This window comes from Apostichopus japonicus, chromosome 10, assembly GCF_037975245.1.
Source record: "Apostichopus japonicus isolate 1M-3 chromosome 10, ASM3797524v1, whole genome shotgun sequence".
Classification (NCBI taxonomy): Eukaryota; Metazoa; Echinodermata; class Holothuroidea; order Aspidochirotida; family Stichopodidae; genus Apostichopus; species Apostichopus japonicus.
Window position 1 is genome coordinate 19765335 of NC_092570.1, and position 26542 is coordinate 19791876.

Below are 26542 nucleotides of genomic sequence, written 5' to 3' on the forward strand. Positions count from 1 at the left end.
CCGAAAAATTCTCAGCATATTGCCCGAATTTTCACCAAAAAAATATGGTGGGGGGGCTGCAGCCCCCCCAGCCCCCCCGCCTCCTACGCCTATGAGTGGAACAAAACTTTTCGTAAACCGTTTGGAGAAGACGTTCCCCTCTCGCATCTCTATCATATTGCTTTTTTCTCCTTTATTAAAACCTTCTCTGTTCCTGTAACTCTTTGTGAGTGGTACAGATATATTTATGTTATTCATACAGGAAATGGTCTTGATGAATGAGTCTCATCATTACTAATATTATTATAAATTAGTATTAATAAATATAATTTCAAAACAAAAGACAGTGCCTTCCTCTAAGTCTTCTGACCATCAAGGCTCTCTGATTAGTATTTCTAATGTAATCAACAAATAACTATGATGGAAGGATGCTTAAAAGATTGCAACCATGTTTAGGAAACATTTGTGCAGTTTCTCAGTACGATCAACTTCAAAGACAGCATTTTACTCTATATTTAAATTTAAACTGTGACATATTTTTGCTGCTTCACACAGAAGTTCTCTGGTTGTCAGATATAACAATTTAACATGTTAATAATCTTCAGAGCTTTCTATACGACTGGATGTGACCGAAATGTTACGTCACACTTTAAATAAATTTGAACAGCCATTTTCTTGTATTTGTGAGTTAAATACCTCCCTACGTCACTTATTGCCTGTCATGTCCTGTCATGAACTTGCTCTTTGACATTCTGCACTTCTATGAACCGCATCTTCTGCCAATTGAAGATGTGCGTGGTCTGGTCATGGACATCAACCCACATACCTTGAAGTTGTACGGAATTCCCACGCAGAGTATCTTGTAGAAAGTTGTGGGAGCATATATTCTCTATCTGCTGCAAGACATTAATCTGTTGACACGACAAAAGAAAATTCAATCATTTATTTATCTCAACATCCAAAATTCTTGTATAAAGCAAACTATGACAATTTTCTTCCCACATTTCTTTAAAAGCGATGTTATTCTGTATTTACCGACTGGGATGCATTACAAACCAATTTGACTTGTCGATGTTCATAAAAATGGTAAGACTGATTATTCTCGTTGGGGAAAGTTGAACAAAGAATTCGGAATTTGAACCAGAGAATTTAAGCCAAGCTTTGGTATTAAGGTAGTTACATTATGCAGTATCTCAAACAATACTTGGGACAGTTTCACAAAACATAGATCAAAGTAGCAGATGGTTGTGGTACATAGTGCAACTCTGAGTCATCACGTTGAATATCTGTCGCAATTGTTTTAGTCAAACATTTGGTGTATTTTTAAACATGCAAGTTCCAGGAATGAATTCATATCTATTACAAAATCCTCACACCATCCAAACAATTTCTGTGACACTACTCAGCAAATGTTTGCTCACCGTCTGTTGAAGTTAGCAACAAGATACCAACAGGTCCTCATAGTCCATCGGGGCAGGCTCGATATCGTTCACTGTCGTTGCACATATTTAGTACCAAGGTTTGATCACATATTATGGTGTGTTTTCATATGCTTATTACAATTCTCGATGTTGGATGGTTCGGGAAGTGTTATCTTAAGAGTAAACAGCAGTTTAAGACGGACTCATTTAGTCCGCTTTGTGTTGTTAGGACTTCTCCGAACGCAGCGATTTTTTCACTCAAAAGCCAATCAAAATCCTTATTGTATGGCATGTGATATGTCAGCTGATACAGAAACTGCTCGGCTCGGCGTGATGTTTATGCACAGACTGTGTGTATGTAACGTTTGTACGTGTTTACAATTAGTCTGCATAACGTACTGCATAACAAGAGAACGATGGGCTGAAAGTCTAATGAAATTTACAGCCAACAGTTGGCAAACCGACGTCAATTGTGCCGAGATATGAAGCAGTATTGAGGGTGGCAAATTTTCATACCTAGAAGGTGCTTCCATGATTCAGTACACGAACGATGAAGGTAATTCAAGGCCTGTTACTAATACTCATGTTAGAGCATTACTGTGACAAGGAAACTTCCTCAAGTGATACAAATGCCAACTATGAAAATTTAGGACAAGGCTCTTCAATACTATACTATTACTAGTTTGCCTTAGACCAGAAGTGATTAACGTAGCACCCATGAAGGATAGATCGACAGCTACTATATACTGGTATCTGTTATATTTATGTCGTGTTTTATTTGTCATGAAACAAAGAAATGAAATCAACACCAGTGTAGGTTCGATAGGCAGACTAACGTTAGGCCTATCAATATTCAATGTCAGCCTAGGCCTATGGTCTAGCCTCTAGTCTTGTATTAATTTGTCAAAACAGGGCCTAACTAAGCCCAGAGCATGTCTCCATGGCTGCTGGTACTACTGGCACACACACAAACAAATGTAGCTTATATACAGGCCACTAAGTAAATAGGCCTAGGCAATGCTACAGTATTGCCTAGTCTCAGATCCCTTCTTGTATTTTGTACACCTAACAAAGAGAGTTGGCATATGTAAGTTTCCAGCTAATTTAGCATCAGCATGGCACTCGATTTAGTTGCACCTATAGCCTTATTACAGCTCTTTAAAAATTTGGAAAAAAAAAAATTTCATATCAAAGCATCATGCTTGGTTTATTTTACTTTGATGCATGTATGGAGAGGCCTTCTTTTAGTATGGGAAATCCGGTCAAGTAGCATTGCATGTGTTCTCAAACCTTTGTAGTGTGTGGGTTTGTAACTATACCCTACCAAGCTCATGGCTCCAGACTTACACTGAAATAAATGGAGGCATATTAGTCAGTTGAGTTCCAGTGTAGACAATTAATGTGAACCACAGTGTGATCAACAGGATAATTCAAAATACTGTATCAACCAAACCAATTTTTTTTTTATTTGTTGCAGGCCCATCGGCGCCAAAGACAAGGATATTTGCGGTGCTCCCTCTACAGAGATTTCTCTGGCACAATCAGGACTCAAGTTTCCAAAAGGAAGAAGATATGTTAGCGGGCAGACAGAACAGCTGTCTCAGTGTCTGACACGAGATGCTGAAAAACAGCTCAAAGAAGCTGCTGTGATGAAAGGATGACAGTGCTATTGCCCAAGACATTCTGTCTTCACATAACAGAGGAAGACTACTTCTTCCTAAGCAAGTGGCTTTGGGTGTTGGTCATGTTGATAGTGACGAGGAAGTCATATCACTCAGAAAGGACTGTTTGTGTAACCAAAGCATAACATGGTCAATGTTTTGGTGTTGTTTATGTTGATCATTTTCTTTCATTTTCCAATTTTGTTTAATTCATTTGATCTTTTCCGTTCTTTTTCTTATTTTGTTTTATTCATTTGACAATGAATAACTTACTTTGGTAGACTGAGGAGTTCCCTAAAGTTTCACTTTTATGCTACTACTACAGGGCAACAGTTTGTGGTCAGGTGGCCCTGTGTGACCTTTGTCATTTTTGAACATAGTTATTGTTTTGTGTGGCCCTTGTTTTCTAGGAATACATGTTATGGCTCCAAGCCTCTATCACTTTTGAGAACTGTGGGAGAAATAGACAGGTTAATAGCTATTTTGTTTTGGTAGGAATATTCTTGGTGATGGATGTGTAACAACAAATTTATTTAAGGACACTGATGAGACCCATATATAAGTTTAGATTCGGGTTAAGTAATGTGCCTGGTAATTATTTAGTAACTTAATTGACAGCTGATAGGTCAATGGGCCCAGATACCAGGGAGTGAAGAGCAAGCTGGTCAAGAGCAGTTCAGTGAGCAAACCTACCCCAGAGACTTCCCCAACAGAGTGAACCTGCCTCTGATCGAAGTAACCCAAGGAAGTAATTATATTTCGCGACTTTTTACTTGGTTGACCCACACCGCGATTGTGTTCTAACTTAGGACTTTTAGGCAGTTTATTTTCAAATAAGTTCAGTGGATTTATTGTTAGACGTAACAGCTCTGATCTGTTAGTTACCCATTTATATCATTTACATTTTTCTTTAAGTTTAAGTGACCCCATTGTTTTTAATACAAGATTCATGTGCATAGTAAACCTACTATTTTTCCTTATGTTTACTTTTGTGTGAGCGTTTCGCCTTTTCAAGTTGTCCCCATGATCTCAGAGTCATCCGTTCCTTCTCTCATGGGAAGGTGCTACTTGTAATTTTCCCAAACCTAAAAACATATATTTTTGCCTGGTCACTGCGTTTTTGACCAGCTACATTTGCGTTAAAGGTGAGTCTCGAGGCAGACTTCAGGAGACGGACAGTGTTTAAAAATGCATTTGTTCAAATTATGTTTAACACAACATAAATTTGTTGTTTTCGAAAAATAACACTGCTTTAAGAATCCAACAACTCTTAAAATATTCTTCGGACATTCCTCTTTTACTTCAGCCAACACATCCTGGTTCTTAACACTGTGTTTAATTATTTTATCATCTTGCTGTGACAAGGAACTGCTCTGTTTTAATTGTCGTACAGTACAACGTATAAGAATGACGTTATTTGTTTATTGTCTACTCTTTACATAACACCTCTCTTAGCACCCAACAACTGTTAAAATGTTCTTCAGACGTTCCTATATAGCTTTCAACCAACATTACGTGGTCCTAAGTACTGTTAGTGCAAGAACATTTAAATTATGTTATCATCTTGCTGTGACAAGAAACTGCTCTATTTTCATTATAGTAAAACGTATGAGAGTAACGTCATATGTATATTGTTTACTCGTAAAATAACACCTCTCCTAGCACCCAACAACTATTTAAATATCATGATATCGCTCCATTACTTTCAACCAACACTTCCTGTTTCTAAATAAGTGCAAGAACAATTAAATTATGTCGTTTCCATGTTGCTGTTACAAGGAACTCCTGAGTTTGGATTGCCGTCCAACCTATAACAGTGACGTCATATGTTTACTGTTTACTTGTAAAGTATTACCTCCTTTAGCATCCAACAACTCTTCAAGCATTCTAAGGACATTTCTTTACAACATCCAACCAACAAACCTTCAAGTTGGTTCTAAATAGGTTTAGTAACATTTAAAAACTATTATCATGTTGCTGTGAATAGTCGTTGCTGATTTTCAATTTAGCCCACACTTCGTAGTGAGGTCATTTGTTGTTTACACTCAAGGTAACACCTCTCCAAGCATCCAACAACTCCTAAGATAATCTCAGGACATCCCTGTAAAACTATCAACAAAAACATCTAGGTTATAATAAGTGCAAGACCATTTAAATGCCATTTTCATGTTGCTGTGACAAGGAACTGCTTTGTTGTAATTGTCTTACACCGTACAAGAGTGACGTCATTTGTTTGTTGTTTACTCGAAAAATAACACCTCTCCAAACATCCAACATAGCGAAAAATGTTCCCAGGACATCCCTCTACAACTTCCAACCAACAAACCTTGGCACTAAATATGTGCAACGAAACTCGTATTTTAAGCACTTTTTGAAGCCTGCCCTGATGGACTATGACGTCATATGTTTATTGTTTACTCGTAAAGTATTACCTCTTTTAGCATCCAACAACTCTTCAAGTATTCTAAGGACATTTCTACACATCATCCAACCAACAAACCTTGGTTCTAAATATGTTTAGTAACATTTAAAAACTATTATCATGTTGCTGTGAATAGTCGTTGCTGATTTTTAATTTAGCCCACACTTCATAGTGAGGTAATTTTTTTGTTTACCAACAAGATAACATCTCTCCAAGCATCCAACAACTCCTAAGATAATCTCAGGACATCCCTCTATACCTGTCAACAAAAGCATCTTGGTTCTAATAAGTTCAAATGCATTTAAATGCCGTTTTCGTGTTGCTGTGACAAGGAACTGCTTTGTTGTAATCGTCGTACACCGTATAAAAGTGACGTCATTTGTTTGTTGTTTACTCGAAAAATAACACCTCTCCAATCATCCAACATCGTGAAAAGTGTTCCTAGGACATCCCTCTACAACTTCCAACCAACAAACCTTGGTACTAAATATGTGCAACGAAACTCGTTTTTTAAGCACATTTTGAGACCTGCCCCGATGGACTATCAAGGGTTAAGTACTTGGTGAGTTGCCATAGAATAAGATGGAGCCATCCATGGGGGGGGGGGGCAAATACTTTCTGAGACTCACCTGAGATATTCTATCTTCCGTGCAGAGTTTACTTTCTGGGTCGAGTCTGCTCATGAACCTACTGTCACTGATATTACTGAACATAGTATGGTACCCCTCCTTTTGCTGCTCAGTTAGGTATTTGTACCAGGTGCGTTTGCCTCCGGTCTTCAGCCACGTTGCCAGTGGACCTTGGTGGGCCTCTGGAGGGACGCAGCACTGTTTCAGTCCACGAAGCGTATGGATAGCCTTGAACATGACACATCGAATGTTATATGAAAGGACATCGATTATGAGGATATATTTTGTGTTTATAGAACAAACATTACTTGGAGTTTACTTTATAATTAATCAACTATATTTTTTGGTTTTCAAAGGTAATTACTGACACCAACAGAATTGTGTGGAGGGCATTTGAAGACATAAAGCAATAAATTCAGCAGCAGTTAACATCAAGGAAGTAAAAATATCTCAGAGAACCTTTCTGTGAACATCATCAATAATGAGTCAATCACTCAAAATTTCACAACATTCTGTATATTTTCAATAATTCAACTCTTGATATATATACATCATTAACAAATCTGACAGACATCACTCACAGTAAGATGGTTTTAGTGTTGGAAATAGATTGTTAGTCCTATGTGTGAGATGTTCATTTTGCTCATTATCTATTCCTCCCTATAGTTTCCTTGATTTCCCTAGGTTCTCAATTGATTTCTCTACCGGGCCAGGCAGAAACATTGTTTGGAGCAAAAGTGGCAAGAGAGAGCCCTAAAACACAATAACTATATCTTGGCTTGATTGTTCGATGTGCATGTATGTATGTATTGTATGTATTTTAAATCCTCCTACAAGCAGGAACTCGCGAAGAAGCCTCGTTGGCTTATCAAAGCCGCAAGCTGACCGAAGTCAGTCTCTTAGATTCATATTTAACGTCCATGATTATGAATTGTCAACAACTCTGCAACTGGACGACTTACATTAATCTTGGAGTGACTCGAACTCGGGACCTTATGATTGAAAGGTGCCGGCGTTAAACACTGAGCTAACACTCCTCAGCATATTACCATAGCGCCTATTGTGTGATATTGCACAGCCCCCTCAGCTTCCTGCTTATTTTGAGTGATACCCAGATGAGTTTTCTCTATGTATGTATGTATGTATGTATGTATGTATCTATTTTAGATCCTCCTGCAAGCAGGAACTCGCGAAGAAGCCTTGTTGGCTTATCAAAGCCGCAAGCTGACCGAAGTCAGTCTCTTACATTCATGTAGGCAGGTAGGGTGTGCTCAAGCCTATGAGGGCCTAAGTGACTTCATATTCAATATGTGAAAGACTGTAGGCCCATTTTAATATTCGGAAACCGATTTGGCTCGCAGATCCTCTCTTGATGACCACTGCCCTAGATGGAGTAAAAGAAAGTCTGAAATGTTTACCTTACAATCAGAATGACCACAAACGATAATATTTTTAAGATTCAGCATGTTGACCGTCATTTCTAGAGCTGCAAGTTCGCTACTGCTCTGAGACGTTGGAACATCGGCTGCATGAGGAACAAAGTTGCCAGGATTGCGAAGAATAAAAGTTGATCCAAGATCCATCTTTAGGTACACATCTGGGTTGACCCTTCTGTCCATGCAGGTTATAAGGAGTGTTGTGGGCTATAGAGAAATCAATGGTGGATATTAATAAAAAAGGAAAAAAAGAAGAGATGCTTTAACAGTCCAAGACTTTGCTTTCTTAAAGACTTCCAAGTCAACATCACAGATTTCTTATCCTTGTTTTTGTGGTTGTTATGGCATTTAGAATTGACTTTTCACTTCAATATTTTGAGAATTAAGTTTTTTAATTTCTTTATTTATAGATGTTGTAGTAACTTGTGTCACTTTTATTACACAGGTAACATGGAATGGCCACAAAAACAAACAAATAGAATTGTTTTCTTGGTTGTTCAGGTTGTTATGGCTTTTGTAATTGAATGTGGCATTTATAATTTCATTATTTTGAGAATTAAGTTTTAAATGTTATATATTATTCATGTTGTAGTAACTTGTGTCATTTTTATACACAGGTTACATGCAATAGCAAAAGAAAAAGAAAATCAATCACAAAGAAAGAGAGAGAATACATATAAAACCCTCTGCACTGCCTTGGCATAAGCATAACCATCCCCATTGTGAGCAGAAGATAGTTACCTTGGCATAAGCATAACCATCCCCATTGTGAGCAGAAGATAGTTACCTTGGCATAAGCATAACCATCCCCATTGTGAGCAGAAGATAGTTACCTTGGCATAAGCATAACCATCCCCATTGTGAGCAGAAGATAGTTACCTTGGCATAAGCATAACCATCCCCATTGTGAGCAGAAGATAGTTACCTTGGCATAAGCATAACCATCCCCATTGTGAGCAGAAGATAGTTACCTTGGCATAAGCATAACCATCCCCATTGTGAGCAGAAGATAGTTACCTTGGCATAAGCATAACCATCCCCATTGTGAGCAGAAGATAGTTACCTTGGCATAAGCATAACCATCCCCATTGTGAGCAGAAGATAGTTACCTTGGCATAAGCATAACCATCCCCATTGTGAGCAGAAGATAGTTACCTTGGCATAAGCACAACCATCCCCATTGTGAGCAGAAGATAGTTACCTTGGCATAAGCATAACCATCCCCATTGTGAGCAGAAGATAGTTACCTTGGCATAAGCACAACCATCCCCATTGTGAGCAGAAGATAGTTACCTTGGCATAAGCATAACCATCCCCATTGTGAGCAGAAGATAGTTACCTTGGCATAAGCATAACCATCCCCATTGTGAGCAGAAGATAGTTACCTTGGCATAAGCATAACCATCCCCATTGTGAGCAGAAGATAGTTACCTTGGCATAAGCATAACCATCCCCATTGTGAGCAGAAGATAGTTACCTTGGCATAAGCACAACCATCCCCATTGTGAGCACAAGATAGTTACCTTGGCATAAGCATAACCATCCCCATTGTGAGCACAAGATAGTTACCTTGGCATAAGCATAACCATCCCCATTGTGAGCACAAGATAGTTACCTTGGCATAAGCATAACCATCCCCATTGTGAGCACAAGATAGTTACCTTGGCATAAGCATAACCATCCCCATTGTGAGCACAAGATAGTTACCTTGGCATAAGCATAACCATCCCCATTGTGAGCACAAGATAGTTACCTTGGCATAAGCATAACCATCCCCATTGTGAGCACTAGTTACCTTGGCATAAGCACAACCATCCCCATTGTGAGCACAAGATAGTTACCTTGGCATAAGCACAACCATCCCCATTGTGAGCACAAGATAGTTACCTTGGCATAAGCACAACCATCCCCATTGTGAGCACAAGATAGTTACCTTGGCATAAGCACAACCATCCCCATTGTGAGCACAAGATAGTTACCTTGGCATAAGCACAACCATCCCCATTGTGAGCACAAGATAGTTACCTTGGCATAAGCACAACCATCCCCATTGTGAGCACAAGATAGTTACCTTGGCATAAGCACAACCATCCCCATTGTGAGCACAAGATAGTTACCTTGGCATAAGCACAACCATCCCCATTGTGAGCACAAGATAGTTACCTTGGCATAAGCACAACCATCCCCATTGTGAGCAGAAGATAGTTACCTTGGCATAAGCACAACCATCCCCATTGTGAGCACAAGATAGTTACCTTGGCATAAGCACAACCATCCCCATTGTGAGCAGAAGATAGTTACCTTGGCATAAGCACAACCATCCCCATTGTGAGCAGAAGATAGTTACCTTGGCATAAGCACAACCATCCCCATTGTGAGCAGAAGATAGTTACCTTGGCATAAGCACAACCATCCCCATTGTGGGCAGAAGATAGTTACCTTGGCATAAGCACAACCATCCCCATTGTGGGCAGAAGATAGTTACCTTGGCATAAGCACAACCATCCCCATTGTGAGCAGAAGATAGTTACCTTGGCATAAGCACAACCATCCCCATTGTGAGCAGAAGATAGTTACCTTGGCATAAGCACAACCATCCCCATTGTGAGCAGAAGATAGTTACCTTGGCATAAGCATAACCATCCCCATTGTGAGCAGAAGATAGTTACCTTGGCATAAGCATAACCATCCCCATTGTGAGCAGAAGATAGTTACCTTGGCATAAGCATAACCATCCCCATTGTGAGCAGAAGATAGTTACCTTGGCATAAGCATAACCATCCCCATTGTGAGCAGAAGATAGTTACCTTGGCATAAGCATAACCATCCCCATTGTGAGCAGAAGATAGTTACCTTGGCATAAGCATAACCATCCCCATTGTGAGCAGAAGATAGTTACCTTGGCATAAGCATAACCATCCCCATTGTGAGCAGAAGATAGTTACCTTGGCATAAGCATAACCATCCCCATTGTGATTCACTCAACCTCTCATAACATATATTGCCTATTATGCTTTAAATTCTAAGTACAGTATCTTTGAAATTTCAGCTCACATAAACAAACCTGACTTTATAACAAACACATTTGTCACATTTCTATTGCATTGATATCCATGATAGTTTGAAACTTGTTTCTGTACTGGAATCACAATTAAGGTTGAGTTCAGAATTCAAATTTATTTCTCACATACAAGTCGTAAAGAAAACCTAACACATAAAAATATTAGATATGAAAGACAATAAAAAAAAAGGTTTAATATCTAAAACCACTAGTGACCATTAAAAAGTAGAAATATAAAGATAATGGGGAGAAAGAAAAAGGATATGAATATTCATATCTTGGCAAAATAATCACGTAATTCAAAGTAGACTCTCACTTGTACATTATTGGAAAGGAAAACAGCCTTACAATGAGTAAATGTACTCACCTCAGCATAGGACACCGTAGCATTTGTCCGGTGACAATTTAGTCCAACACTTCGAACCTTTGGGCTCATCGTAAAGACTCTCCTGAGACTCTGTGCTAAAGAGCTCCCGGTTGCCATGGCTACTTCTGGTCTTCAGCTGCCTCCTTTAATTTACACTACTCCCACCAATACCTAAAATCTGTGCACCAGCCAGAAAGTTTACTCCTAGAGCCAAATCCAGCAAGTATTGTATGATCAATTTGGAAGATAAGATATTCATGAAAGTGAATTTTTAGAAAAGTCAAAAGATATACTTTTTATAGCCAAGACTATCACAGTTCTGCAGTATCTGAATTATCCAAAACAAATTTCATCAGAGCTGTAAGCAACCACTCCTCTAAACAACCATCTGTGGAAACAGCATAAATTACTTCAGTCTATGACAGGATGGTACCAGCAACTTCCAGCTCGTTCTCTACTTCAAACATCCTGTGGAAGGGAAAGCTTATTGGTTTGAGTTATCTTCTCTCAAGTACAAAAAATAATCAACAAGCATTTAAAACTTTATAATGTTACACAGTTGAGGTTGTAACCTTAATTGGCAGAAGATAAATGGTTACAAGGCTTACTCTGCCATGCATTAATTTAAGCCTAATTCATTTGAATTAAGGTTTATAAGGGTGAACAAACACACATACAACCAAATGTAAAACAAATTTACATTTCATTCGGAGTCTTTCATTATTAGCAAGTTACACACAAGGAACCTTTCTACCGTAATAAAGTAAACTTTGCAATAAATGTTCTAATTCAGATAGAAGTATTCCTGATGTACTGACAACTTTTCAAACTCTCTATTTACTCAGGTGTGCATGATAGTCATTTATTCATCTTTCTGACCCTTGCAAGAACAAACAGCATATCCACTCAATTAATAAATTGTAGGTAACACTCCTCAAATCGCCCATATTTAGCTCTCAGGGAACAACTATGACAGAAACTTATTAACGGGAGTCTGCGAAAGGACCGTCTACTGATTACGCCTTTCTTCGTAATTTTGTTGCTCAAAACTTTGTCCCTCGCGACTTTCTTTTGTTGTGGCTGTGAATTCACTTCAACATCCTCTTATATCAGCCAGAATATTATTCTTTTACCATTTAACTTGTAACCTGTCTGTCCCTGGAGTTTGTGTAACACTTATTAATGTTACTTTTAAAGTTTGTCAGTCTGCAGTGCTTTTGAAAAGATCCAGGATCAAAATGTAAGAATCTCTTACACGCACTAACAACCAATAAAAAAAATGTTTCTTGTACCAACCTTTTCAAACTAGGAAGTAGGGGCCACATTTCTCTTTCCACTTTGTTTAAATAGTTTGGACGAGAAATATGTTTGTCTTTTTTGCTCACCGTTAGTGCTTGTTAGTGCAAAAAACAGTTCTGACAATTTTTTTTTTGGGGGGGGGGACTTTTTTATTTTATTTTAATTTAGAGCATTGCTTTGTCTACTCAAAGTGTAGGTGATATTCCAAATATTTTTGTTTCAGTCTCTGGACTAATGGAGTACAATCACCAACTAGTTGGTAGTTACAAGGTGATTCACTCAAATGATTCCACCTCTGAAACATGTTCTATATTGTTTATTTTGTTACTTTCACCACAGGACCAGTTGATGTTCAAACCATTTACTTACATGCTATTCTGTAGCATGTTTACAAACATGATTTGCAAACAGATGTCATACCATGTACATAAAATGTTTGCAAAAATGATAAGAGGTAACATTAGTCTGTCCCTCTGACTCATGAAAGAGCAATTGTAAAGTTGAACAAGCCAGATTCACAAAGGAAGTAGAGGTATGGCTTGACTACCATGTGTATAAATTATGTATGCAGAGTACATGGCAGTCTAGTACTGTGGAATACTAAAACCACACATTGTGGCCTTACTATAGATAATGAAACACTAGTATTATTTGTAGAAATTGCCATTGTCCAAAATATGCTAAAAGCTCAAGTTATGATTACCATATGCTCAAACTTGAATAAAAAATTTAAAAAAACAGTCTGCTTTATACACCTCTGAAATTTTTATTTGTCTACTATAAAGACTTCTCAATGTCTGCCAAGGTTTTGAGTGCTTCATAGCCCTCCACAATGACATGTTCTTTGAAAACTTACAACCATTTTTGTTTAATTTTCTTTTTCATAATGTTAGGGAAGCCAACAATAAATATCTGGAAAGGTGGCTGTCGGATTCTGCAATGGCAATAGCAATGGGATGCAGGTTGCATTTCATTAATGATACAATTCACAAGCCCCTTGTTTAACAGGCAAACTACTGTAGGGCATAAATTGCAGGGCTTCATATTCTGTAAGCTGTTCCTTGAGATTGCATAACATTCTTTGAAATCAATATAAAACAAACATCGTTGTGAAGGAGGAGCTGTAGATTAATACCAGGCATAGAATTTCTAATCTAAGCCACTTGCTGAAAATCTTCTTGCTAAAATCAAGTAGGTCTTACTGGTATTTTCTTGAAATACAACATACATCAGCTACTGTATGCAGGGGGGGGGCGATTTGTTTCAAATATTGGGGGGGGGGGACTTTTTCTTGAGGGCAGGGGTGTAGCAACTTTCATCCCCAAAATTGTTTGTGCGCTTCGTGATTATTTGTACATTACTATCTAAGCGAAGCGCCACCATCGGTTGGCGCGCAGCGTACAAGAAAATTTCTGCTTTTGGTAGCCCCCCCAGATCACCGGAAATGGCACTTCTCGCTGCTTGAAAATGACCAACCAGATACGTGTACACTTTTGCCTGAGAACCAAGTTTTTCCCAATAGTTTTTTTTCATTCATAACCTTTTTCACGATTGTCACCAGTCACACATCATGTTCGACCTCATCCCATCTCCTGTGGATCATTGCTTTTGAAGGTAATACTATGTAACGGCCCACAATATCCGAAAGCCCCACTTTTCAAGGTTTTAAGCCCATTATCTGTTCAGAATTTGAATAATAAATTCACTTCAAAACATGCCCATAATGTTGCACAAAATATCATCTATGGACAACCAATATAGAAAAAAAAACCTTCAACCCCTAAGAGACCGGTCAAAATTGCACGAGTAGAGGAAAGTATGATGAAGAATGTTGGTCAGGGAATTTTAGAAAATTCAGACACAGTTAATTTATTGGTGTACAAATATTAAAACCTCTTATAATGGCTACTATAAAACTTCAATATCATAAAAAAAAATTACAAAAAATATGCTCGAGGGGGGGGGGCCGGTCACCCCTTCGCCCCCCTGGCTACGCGCCTGCGGTTAGAAATCTTGTAGGAAACAGGCCAATGGAAACACATTGAACCCATATCGATGTGGATCATATATATGATTGGTCGTACTTACACTCATACACAAGAGATGTACACATTATGATAATAATCATGAGTGACAACATGCTATATGGTCACAGATCACAGAAACGACCACGAAGAGTCATTTACCTCATGCAGCATGTGTTGGATGAAGTTAAAGCCACCGCCAAATATGATTTGGATAAATAATCTCACGCATTATTTCTATTTATAGCCACATAAAAAGACTATGCCACCAATTATTGGGGGGGATACTAGATACTATATCCCCCTACCTAAAATATTGGGGGGACATGTCCCCCCCGTCCCCCCCCCCCCCATGATTGCCGCCCATGACTGTATGTATAGGCTTTTTGAGCAGGCTAATAATATTTGCTGATAATACAAATAGACAGTAATACAGGGTTTATGTTAGATGTAGAAATAATGCAGATTCTTTGATTGAGGATTGTTAACCATGTGTTTAAGTACCTAGTCTCTACTTGGAAAAAAATGGCCAGTGCCACTTCCCCACCAGTTGGTAAACAGCAGAATCCACTGGCATTAGGCTACTAGTAGTAAATAGCCCAAACATTGAGACCTGTAACACTCATACTGAGGTAAAGATACTGTACAGTACATATAGGTGGCCGAATGCTACTGTCATAGGGCAAAAAGGCACACAATGGAATTACTATTACTACTATAATTTCCATGATATATTTCTCTGCCTTGTGGTCGTCTGCCACAAAACTCTGCCTGCACAAAGCTCAACACAACTAATGGTACATTTACACAACTTCAGACAGGAATTTATATAGCTATGGCCCACTGATTGTCACATGGATTCCTTATTGGCAAATTAACACGATGCAATTTAGAAAACTCCTAACTTGCCAGACGATATGTGATAAAATGCAACTCTTTTATAGCTCAAAGAATTACACCTGACGTTGATATGCAATGGGCCTATATGTATATAAATAGCTGCTTAGCATTGTGAAAGGGATCACAGTTCTTATCCACACTTGTAAGGAGAATTTACTTAGACTTAAACCAATCATTGTCACTTACATAGCTGAGACAGAATGTACTGCTTTTCACATGACTTACTGTAAAAGGGGTCATGTAGTCAACTGAAGATGATAAACTGTATATTGTTATTGGTATGGCTATGAAACAAACAAAATTTTGTAGGTTTTTTAGAGATTGCAGCTCTTAATTGCTAAAAGAACATTTGAATGATGAAAAAAATGTCTTTAATATATATCCCTTTATCTTTGTTTTACTCTGGGACTACATCAGCACATATGTTGTCACCCTGTGCTGCTTCTAGTTTGATTGCTTCAAACAGCAGCAACAACAACTTCAATCTACAACTCGCTAACACATAAATCCTTCCTCAGTATTTCTGAATAGTTGTACCATCAATTGCCTGAATTTGAAGTGAACTCTTGAATCAAGTACTTCCACCCAACCTATAGCCTACCACTAACTTTCTCAATTCCTAGACATTTGTGGGTCTGTGAAGAAGAAGGCTCTGGAGGCTGACTTAACTTAAGGGTGACTGCAAACCACAGAGACACAATAGGAGGATTGACAATGTGTCCATTATACAGCTAGTAAGTAGTAAGTACTTGAGGCAGTGGTGATGGTTATAATGGGAAACACAGATTGGATAGGCATGAGCAGTCATGTTACAAGGAACGGCAACCTGATAAGTTTCAACCTGGGAGGAAAAGGAACAGATGTAAAATGGGGGGGGGGGGGGTGAGGAGGGCATGCTTCCCCACCGCCATCATCATTCTCTCGATATATTTTTTTAAATTATTCTAGATTATTGATTTGCAGCACCTTGCATCAGACATAATAAAATATTTACCTAATTTTTTGGTTAAATATGCCTCAGAATGCACCATATGATCTCAATTCTTGTAATGTTTAATGGGGAGGGTCCTCCTCCCCCTCCCCTACAAGTGAGTCAACAGGGCAACATCCCCTACTTTGTAAAATCCTTCATCCACCTCTGGCCATTCCATAAAGGTCCATGCCTCTACAAATCTATAAATCTGTCAGGCGAATCTATTATTTGTCCTCTCCACACCTTTGAAATCCTGTGCAGGCCACTGATTGACAGGTTTTGTCAGTAAAACTGCTGCCAGGAATGATTTTTTTATATAAATATTTCCTATTTTCTAAGATAGTTAAAGGATACTTCATATAATTTTGGCTTCAGTATAAAGTATGCCTAGAAAACCCTTTCATTATGACCTTTTATTAATAATTTGATGTTTATCACCTATAAAAAGGAAACATAAACCTTGTGTTTTTGAGCACTTGTGTTACTTTTTTAGCACTTGCTTTGTTTACAGTTATATAACACTGGTAGTATAACTTGCCATGGAGGCCATCCCAAAGGGGAGGGGGTGAACCCCTCCCCTTTGGAAATTTTTAAGACCCCTCCCCCAGGACGGCGATCACAATCCATCATGCATCAGCCCCCCTGACAAAAATACCTTCCTACGCCAGTGCCGATAATATAACATGACTTAATTAACATTCATGACTTATTGTATTGTCACCAAAACTTGTCTTATATCTCACTTCTTTACATACTTTTCTTAGGGAAAATAATCACAGCAGGGTGAAATTAAAGTGACTGAAGGGCCTGTGACAAATATACAAATTTTGATCACAGGAGTTACCGTTCCTTGGTTTACTCATGACATTGAAAATTTTGCTAAATGATTTTGGCATTTGATCACAAATAGCCCGATATTGATCGAAATTTCAGAAAATATGTTATAAGTAATCATGAAAAAGCATTCAATGTTCACTCAACTATGTCAGTAGGCCTAAAGAGTAAAGGTACCAATTCAACAGCTGTTTCTGTCACAATCTCAGTGAATCAGGAAGACATACACATGGGCTACATCACTCAGATACAGACACAAGTGATATGATGTCGCTAAGGGTAAGAGTTCCGGAAATTTGGATAAAAATCCAATTTCCAGCCTCCCACAGAAACATCTGCTAGACCTATCTAGGCTAGCGTTACATCTCATACTAAACATAAGCCTAGGCCCTTACTAATACTAGTTCTATTTACAGTACTTTGGCTGAGCTGGACCTACTACTAACAGTTAAGATAAACCAACCTACTGCAAACATTATGGCCTAGCCTATACAGTATATGTTATGAAGTTTTCTCTATTACTTAGCTTAGCGCCAATGAACTTACGTATTCGTAATAAGTATCGCGTAATTACTACTACCTTACGTAATCATATGAAAGCATGCATAAATACTCGGGATGCAGTAATTATCTAGGCCTAGTCGGACTAAAGAGATTGCGAAAAAAATGTCTAAGGTTTACTACGTTTCTACTTTAAGAAATCATTCGTCGGAGTAATAATTGTACCCATTCGTCGAAACTCATTCAAATGAACTTACGATCAAATATTTCCTAATAATATGCATATATGGAAAGATTTCTCATCAGCAGACGACATGAAGGCACCCAGTGGGCTCAGTAGGGGCTATAGCGCTAACAGAGGCTAAATCTCAAGCAGTAGTACACAAATCTTGACTGTGTCCAAAATCTCACATTGACTGCACGTAAAACGATTTTCAAAAAAAACCTAAGTCCAACAACACTGAGAGGTTGACAAAGTTTTCACCCCCCCACGGAAAAACGCCACATCTTTTCGCCCCCAAATTAATACAACGTTTAGAGGGTGTATACGAAATTTATCACAACCCCCCTAACCGGGCTAATTCCCTCGTTTAATGGGGGCAAGGGGCTCGTCAAGCATGTCAACTTTGCCAATTTTACACCCATTGACTTAGCACGTAAAACGATTTTCAAAAAAAACCTAAGTCCAACAACACTGAGAGGTTGACAAAGTTTTCGCCCCCCCACGGGAAAACGCAACATTTCTACGCCCCCAAATTAATACAACGTTTAGAGGGTGTATACGAAATTTACCACAACCCCCTTCATCGGGCTAATTCCCTCGTTTAATGGGGGCAAGGGGCTCGTCAAGCATGTCAACTTTGCCAATTTTACACCCATTGACTTAGCACGTAAAACGATTTTCAAAAAAAACCTAAGTCCAACAACACTGAGAGGTTGACAAAGTTTTCACCCCCACGGAAAAACGCCACATCTTTTCGCCCCCAAATTAATACAACGTTTAGAGGGTGTATACGAAATTTACCACAACCCCCTTCATCGGGCTATTTCCCTCGTTTAATGGGGGCAAGGGGCTAGTCAAGCATGTCAACTTTGCCAATTTTACACCCATTGACTTAGCACGTAAAACGATTTTCAAAAAAAACCTAAGTCCAACAACACTGAGAGGTTGACAAAGTTTTCGCCCCCCACGGGAAACTTGCCCTAAAAGTCACTGATAAAGTTAACTTGTTCAAAAGAATATCGTACCATGCTTAGTATGGCTAACGAGGAACACACTGAGAAGCAACTACAGCATATCCAGTATCATATATATCAATAGCTATTTATTTCTTCTTTTGCCCATATATGTTGTTGTCTCTTAAACTTTATGTGAATGATATTGTGGGAGGGGGCAGGGTAGGAGGGTGTTTCCCCCTTCTTTAGCTATGTAACAGATTTATACCTCCTCAAATAATTTGTTCACAAAGAATGTGGCAGGCATGTAGAGCTTGCATGGGATGTATTCTAAGGAAGTTTCAACCTAACGTAAATTCTGTTTAAAATGTATCTTGGTGTTTAAAATTGAAAATGCTATTGCTCGTGGTTACTCCTCCCCCCCCCCCTGCTCTGCTGCAGGATTCCTTGGCATCCATGCACTACAGCCAATGGCAGAGTACCCACCCCACCTCCTGACCATTTCATACACTTCTGCATTGGCTTTGACCATAGAGGTTGCATGGTAGTGCTCAGCAGTTAACATAACAGAGTTATTGATTATAATTTAATATTAGCTCACTAATAAATTATGTATTGTCCCAAGAATCATGTCACAAAGACAGACAGAAACAAAAAAGGAAGGTTTGGTTAACAAGTTTATTTTGACTGTTTGAGTTGTACATAAATAATATAACAACATCGTGAAAAATAACAAAATGTGGTGCAAAAATGATGTACAAAAATCTTATTATCAGAATACACAAAATCGTTTGATCAAGCCAATGTTTTCTGTTGTTATATTATAAGAAAGACTGCATGAATGCATATGTTTATTCATAATTCTGCATAACCAATGGTTAAGCCACTTAGTGATCATCATGAAATGAAATATGAATATTCACGAGGAAGGGGTAAAAAAGAAAACCTGTCGGTGTATATTCTCAAGGAGGTGGGTGGAGTTCATTCAACAACATAAGGAAATATAAACTGAATATGAAGGTATGTAGGGTCAAGTCTTTACCAATCTCACCATGTTGGTTGATAACTTCTTTTTAATCCTCCTTTCGCATTAGATATAGCTAAAAAACAACAACTGAGAACCAAACTTTTTTGCTTGTCGCAGAACCTGAGCATTCTGAAGTTTGTAAACAAGTAGCCTTTTGAGCACTGATATTGTTTAAACGATATATATAAATACACATTCTGCCAAGACGATGAGATAATATTTCAAAGTGTCACTTGACTGTCAACATGATGAGATGGTTAATCAACATCAAGAGATCCACGGTCTACATGCTGAGATAGCCAACGTGGTGAGATCGTCTGACAACACCGGGATATGGTCTAACAAGACATTGAGTTGGTCTGACAATATTGTGAGTTGCACTTCATTAGTTATTTCATAGCTTAAACACACATAAGGCTAAAGGGGTCACAAGAAAGAGATAACAGTGTTCACTTGTCGATGGAGATAGAGGTGGGTAATGGGTTAAAATGAGGGCGTGGCTTCTCTGCTGAAGGGAATGTTGAATAGTACTTCAGAATATCGTAACCAAATTTACTCAATAATTTTTTATCACAATTACATATTTTCTTTTTGTCCTACTACTTAATAATAATGTTAACTTGTTGCAATACCCAAATTAGTTAGAAAGAACCAGCTAAGTGGTTTGGCAGTTTGCAGCCTGGAGATAACCACAAGAATCCAATTAAATATCTTACATATTCAATACCCCACAGATAACCTCTGTTAAATTTACACCTTTCACCAGCCAACTGAATGTGCAGTATGATCCTTCGTTGTGTCCTTCGTTGGTCACCACTGGCATTAAAAAATTATTGCTACTTAACGAATATACACATGAACATATAATGTCCGTAAACTTTGTTTTTTGTAAAATAAATTTAACACTCCTTCGCCAGAACATGAAGGGAAGGAGATTAAGGTAGACCTTCTTGCCTCCCCCACCCTCACCCCCACCCTCACCCTCACCACTGAACTTTGGGGTATGAAGGTTACCATTTAAATACTTCACATTAATTACCATTGACTATATAACAGTATTCCTACAAGATATAAAACAATTTGCCAAATGTTGACTTCAAAAAATACAGCATTAACTATATATACAAACAGAAACAAAGGTAATCAAATTACTTGCTTCCATTGTTCTTTTCATGAGAGGAGTAATTAGTTACATTTATACGTATGGTGTAAAATATATTGTAAACCAAATGCATATATCTCTGACAACAAAAATACTTTGACAAAGATACAGAACAGACCTATAGGATGTAAGTGGGTAAAGATTATTTTAGAAACCGTACATAGGAATACTAAAATTGAGGGAGTTCACTTTTCCACAAAGTATTAAAGAGAAACTGAAAAAACTGAAATGTCAGTAGCATGGTTGGTAGGCTTTACCATCCTGACGCCAAAAGAAACAAACCACTTGCTAACATGTAGAGTAACTATGGTTAATTTTTGCCAGGTAACTAATTAGACTAACTATCATAAACTGAAGTAGAAACAGTTATTAAATGGCAACTGAGAAGAAACACATATTTCAAACATGTAAAGATAGTAGAAATAACTATTGCAACATATTATATGTAGCATTCAGTGTAAATATATAGCCGATGGAATAGCCGATGGATTATGTAAAATATGAAGAATCCTGAAATCTATTCCAAATCACACAAAACGGAATGTTTAAACCCATCTTAACTCTGAAATATACATTTTTCAAAGATCTGATTGGTTATATCAAAATCCTCTTCATCACATATGAGAGAAAGCTCTCCTTATCTTTTATGCCGTTTCATTCTTATAAGAGTGACCTCTGTTGTCATCCTCCTCTCTCCCCCCCTCCAACCACCAACCCATTTTCCCCAGTATATAAATCAGGCAACCACCAATTGGAGTTGGAAACTTTGAAGGCTCTATGTCTGGAGGTCATGAAGACTTTGGTTCATAGGTAAATCACAAGATACAAACTTCCATTATATAGCTTGAGAAATATCTGTATGTTGGACCAGGACCAGGACCAGGGGTAGACAAGACCAACCAATCATCTACAACCCCGCTAGCAAATACTCTTCTTTGTAAAGGATATATGCAAAGGAGGTTCCAGTTTTGTTCATGGGAAATGTATTTCCTGTCAGATATACCCTTACAATTAAGCCTTACTGTGATCATAAGGCTATGTAACTTCTCATGAATATTCATATCCTAGGTCATTACTGTATGCATATGCATTTATTATTATTAATATTAAAGAACTAGCCACCACAATAAGTTTACAATACTAAACCAGCTCCCTTGTTTCCTCTCATCTTCTTTCCATCCCAGCTTGAGTTTAATTGCTAAAAACATCAATATAAACCTCTATATGTGATAAACAGATAATATAATCTGTTCAGTAACTTTTACCTCAAGTTTGGAACAGCAAAAAATTAAAATAAAAAAAAAACACTTGTGCACATATGAACTACATCAATAACCTATGACATCTACGAACCTAGAATTGTTATCATTAAATATGTTTCAAAAGTCTAAAGTGTTCACTTCTACATCGTCTGCATGTTATTTTGATGATCTTGTTTATTGAAGTTGATTCTTCCACAAAAACAAGATCTTTATTTTCTTCAAGACTATCAAGAAAATACAGACAACACAAATCACAAAGAATAGAGCAACCATTGCTTTTGTACTTGTCGACGACATTCAGTGTGTCATAGTATACACAAATTAATTTATCTTATATAAATATTAGAAAACTGAAGGACACATGTCAACAATTTATGTAAATAAATGTCATTAAACAGTTGACAACTAAATGTAGCACACCTTTTTTTCCCTGTTCTGTACAGACTCTTGTTTTTTATTAAATATTGACTTTCTATGCCCGCTTTTATAATGAAAACGTTCGACGTTGGTTACCCAGATATGGTAACCAACACTGAACAATGTTCATCATGTTACCAAAGTGAAATGAGTTGTGCAAAAGGGACCTTTTCTCCCTAGAGAAAAAAAAAAAATATTTATCATACAAAATTTGCTACAAATGACTTGACTCCACAGATCACAACATTTGGATTGAGTGGTTTATGCCTCTAGTAGATATATGAACATTTTCGGAAACTCAATGGTACAAGGTCGTAAAAATGCAAAATGATATTTCTCTGGGACTTTCCTCTGAGACAATGCAGGTTTGCCAACGTATTTGGAGCCCTTTGCTTATGTATGCCACTAAATTTTCACAGAAAATACCTACCAATCAATGTAGCGTTCACTTGTTTTGGGCCTACAGTCCTGGAACTATGTATATTGACCATTCTTCTCTCTAATATTAGCATATGTACAAAAGTTGTCCGTACAAACTGTAACAAAATGTTGAATTATGTACAAACCCTTATGTTTAAAATACATCACATACTTAAACAGTAGATGATAATGGCAAGAAACTTCTAAATTATACCTAGTTTGAAAATCATTCCCATTCCACACAGGAATGTACACTCTTAAAGTTTATGCTTTCTGCAAAATTGTATCAAATATATATATCTATATAACAAAAGAAAAACACACGAGGTAAGGATAATGGTCAGCATAATTTTACTCCATGTCGTAGCCTTTTTAATATGTCAGGTTCTATGGCCCTTCTTCTTTTTTCTTTGCAGTTACTACCTCAAAGTACAAAAGATTAAATAATTCTAGTTCATACCCTCATAATTGCATTTCTCTCCCTTGTTTTGATAAGAAAAACAAACAAATAAAAATATGTATAAAATATGTCCAAAAGGTTCCAAAACAGCACATGTAGGAGTATGGAATGTTCATGCTATTTGCCAAGCATAGCCTTCTCCAAATTAGTGTCAAAAGTTTGGTAAAAAAAAAGAAGATTTGTGTTCCCAAAAAGTATGGAGAATGTTGGCGATGTGAAATGTCTCTTTTGATTGGTCAAAATTTGTCCAGGAAAAAATCTAGTTAGTTTCATATAAATTGAGAGTGATACTACACTTAATATCAAATCTAAAAGGCCACCGGGGCCATCATTAGAAACACCCCACGATATCAAAATTAGGTAAACAAAGAAAGCCCTTCCAAAATTGATCTTCCCTATGTTTGTGCTAGCTGTAGGAATATGATTGGTTCTGCTACTGACGATAATAGCTAGTTCTGACCAATCCATTGAAGGGTTACCAAAGGGGTACGATGAAGGCAAATTTTAAAATCATTTCACTGCCAGACTTGGGTTTGACATTTACAAACAAGATTATGTCCCTGAGGTTGTACCTCAAACTGAGGTTGTGCCTCCAAAGAGAAAAAGAACAACAAAAAAATGGAAAAAAGAATCTTGAAGGCTCAACCAATCAAGATCAAACATTCTCTAGTTATCAATACCTTATAGAGATCTCATTCACACTGCTGATGACACAGGTCTCTTGAAAAGTTCTTCCATATAGCCTATAGGGATCTAATGACAGTTACATACTAGTATCCGAGATCCACCAAAAGACTGTCCTTGGTTGTACCTCGGCATTCAGACGAAACAAAAGGCTGACGACACTTGACAACACTTGATTGATTGATGTCATACTGTCCTGCAGTAGTATCAACAATTGTCCTATGCTCCTGTCCAAAGTTCCGGCGGATGAAGCCAGGACGTGGAACATCGCATCGATACGTATCAGTGGCTGGTCGATGCCCCTGGCTCGTATCTCGGTTTCTCATCTTCCCGTTTCTGTAGATCTTTGATGGCATGCTGTAATCGCTTGATGTGACCAACTTTTGTGACTCCAATATCCTGAAAAATAAAACACCAAAATAAGGTTGTGCTTCCGATATATGTCTCCTACCATGCATTAACATAACATCAACATTTTTGTATAATTCCCTATAATTCACAGTCTAGCGCTACACATATCATTTTCTAGAATATTTACCTAGGCCTACCCAAAGTATTGTCAGCTAAGAGACCAGGTTCAATAGCAGGGAAATATAAATTTAAAAAAAAATACAAAAAGCTATATATATTACATTTTTTTACTGTGAGTGAACTATGATATTATTTTTGTTGTTCATGAGAAATATTGGCATAGCTTCTGTCAATCACCTTGAAAAATTCATGTTTGCTATATGTATTTGCAGAACTGGTCCATGCAATAACATATATTAAGCACATACACTATGTTGCTGTTATCAGCATGGTGAAAGTAGTCAGAACACCACTATAATCATTGAATATTGAAAGTTTTGCTATCATCAGAGGAAGTGACAGAAATATTCCTTCCCTTCCCCCAACCACTTGTAAAGATATTGATGAAAATAAATGTGAAGAGAAGAATCAACATGTATTAAAAGTTTTCTTAACTTCATATAATCTTCTTAAAGACTCAACACACATTTTGGCCCCGAAATTTGTTGACACATTACCTTGAGATCTCTCCTCTCCAAGCAAAGTAGTTCCGATCCTCTAATGTCATTTCTAATGAATTGTGAGGCATATTCTTCTAGAGATATACTCTCCAACCAGGTGGCAACCTCTTCGGCACTCCAACTTTTAATGTCCGATCCGCCTGTGAAAAAAACAACATAGAAACCGACCACATAAAATAACGATGGTACCAAGACAGTTGTACCAAGGAACATAAAATATTGATGGTACCAAGGCAGTTGTACCAAGGAACAACTACCTGTGAAATAATATATGTGATGTCGCTGTGACTGAGTGGAATCCAATTAAATGGGGGCATATTATTTCAATTTATATGGCTAGAAACTAAATAACAAAGCCACCATCTTGCATAAAGGAGATGAGAGATGAATCTTTCAGTGTAAGAAAATTTCATTTTAATTAACGTGCAGAGAAACATTCAAAAATAAATAAAGACCATCCTGAGATATTGGTTTTGTGTTTCCTTTGAATTAAAGAGTCTTTAATGATGAAAACAAGACAAAACTAAGAAATAGAGGTCACTTTTACATCATTGCTGTAGTTATTTTTCTGAAAAACAATGAAATAAAGTTGACAATGATTTTACCTGAATATGAAGAAGGTGGAGATTTGCTGTCTCTTTTCAATGGTTTCTTAAAACGAGATACACCAGGGAATTTAAACTTCGCCTTGTGTCGTTTGGAGTAGGGATCCACCTAAACAGGAAGACAACAAAATACAAATGCCGTAAAGATTAACCCTTTCTTGGACTTTGATTGCATAGAGGGAAGGAGAACATCACAAGGTACAAGGACTGACATTGATAGGCCTTTTAATACCTGTCAGCCAATAATTTATGCAGGCAACTTGTAACGCCCCCCCCCCCCCCCCGCCCCACCTCCTCATTTCCAATAAATATGAATCTCACCACTAACCCTAATATAATAACCCCACATAATCTCTCCAGAAATAGATGCATGCTGACTCTTAAACAGGAATAAAAGGAAAGTATCAATGGACTTAGAGAGTAGTACAAACATAGTGCTCAATGCAGTATTGTCTCTCACCGAATCATCCTCCAGAAACAGCGAGATACCTTCGATGGCGTTCACTTTCCTCAGATCATTCTCAACTGCCGTCAGATAATGATTCAATCGCTCTGAAACGTCTTCTGGAAGATTCTGTACGATTTCCAAAGGAGAAAACATAATGGGTTAATTAATTTGTATAATAAAAGTAATGTAATTATTGTACCGGCTAAAATGTATGTATGTATGTATGTGTATGTATATGTGATCTTCCCGCAAGCAGGAACTCGCGAAAGAAGCCATGGAGGCTTTTAGACTCCAATCTGACCGAAGCCAATCTCTCGGCACACATCCATTTAACGTCCATGTT

The 26542-nt window shown here is 37.7% G+C and overlaps 2 protein-coding genes across 9 annotated transcripts in view; both read right to left on the reverse strand.

Annotated features, from left to right (window-relative positions):
• Positions 1–100: 100 nt before the first annotated feature.
• Positions 101–17920, reverse strand: LOC139974687 (beta carbonic anhydrase 1-like). Of its 2 annotated transcripts, none has more exons than XM_071981961.1 (5): positions 17765–17920; positions 10977–11444; positions 7531–7755; positions 6113–6340; positions 101–890 (listed from the first exon to the last, which is right to left on the reverse strand). In XM_071981961.1, exons 2-5 carry the CDS (start codon positions 11091–11093, stop codon positions 699–701), a joined length of 762 nt encoding a protein of 253 aa, XP_071838062.1. In that variant the 5' UTR covers positions 11094–11444; positions 17765–17920; the 3' UTR covers positions 101–698. The 2 variants fall into 2 exon arrangements, with proteins under 2 accessions (XP_071838062.1, XP_071838063.1); XM_071981962.1 differs by having other exon boundaries at positions 10977–11180; positions 17765–17918.
• A 1427-nt stretch (positions 17921–19347) lies between these two features.
• LOC139975192 (diacylglycerol kinase delta-like) overlaps positions 19348–26542 on the reverse strand; it is a 129813-nt gene continuing 122618 nt past the window's right edge. For all 7 annotated transcript variants that reach the window (XM_071982879.1, XM_071982878.1, XM_071982880.1 and 4 more), the window contains 4 exons: positions 26212–26325; positions 25752–25860; positions 25144–25286; positions 19348–24514 (listed from right to left, as the gene is read on the reverse strand). In XM_071982879.1, the coding sequence (XP_071838980.1) occupies positions 24398–24514; positions 25144–25286; positions 25752–25860; positions 26212–26325 (483 nt within the window). In that variant the 3' untranslated portion in view covers positions 19348–24397. The remainder of the gene's footprint in view (positions 24515–25143; positions 25287–25751; positions 25861–26211; positions 26326–26542) is intronic.

Excerpts from the sequence above, each read along its gene's own strand:
- LOC139974687 (XM_071981961.1), bottom strand. The coding sequence starts at position 11,093 with ATGGCAACCGGGAGCTCTTTAGCACAGAGTCTCAGGAGAGTCTTTACG. Across the intron at positions 7,756-10,976 it reads CTACGGTGTCCTATGCTGAG|CCCACAACACTCCTTATAAC; the intron begins GTGAGTACATTT and ends ATTTCTCTATAG. Across the intron at positions 6,341-7,530 it reads GTGGTCATTCTGATTGTAAG|GCTATCCATACGCTTCGTGG; the intron begins GTAAACATTTCA and ends GTCATGTTCAAG.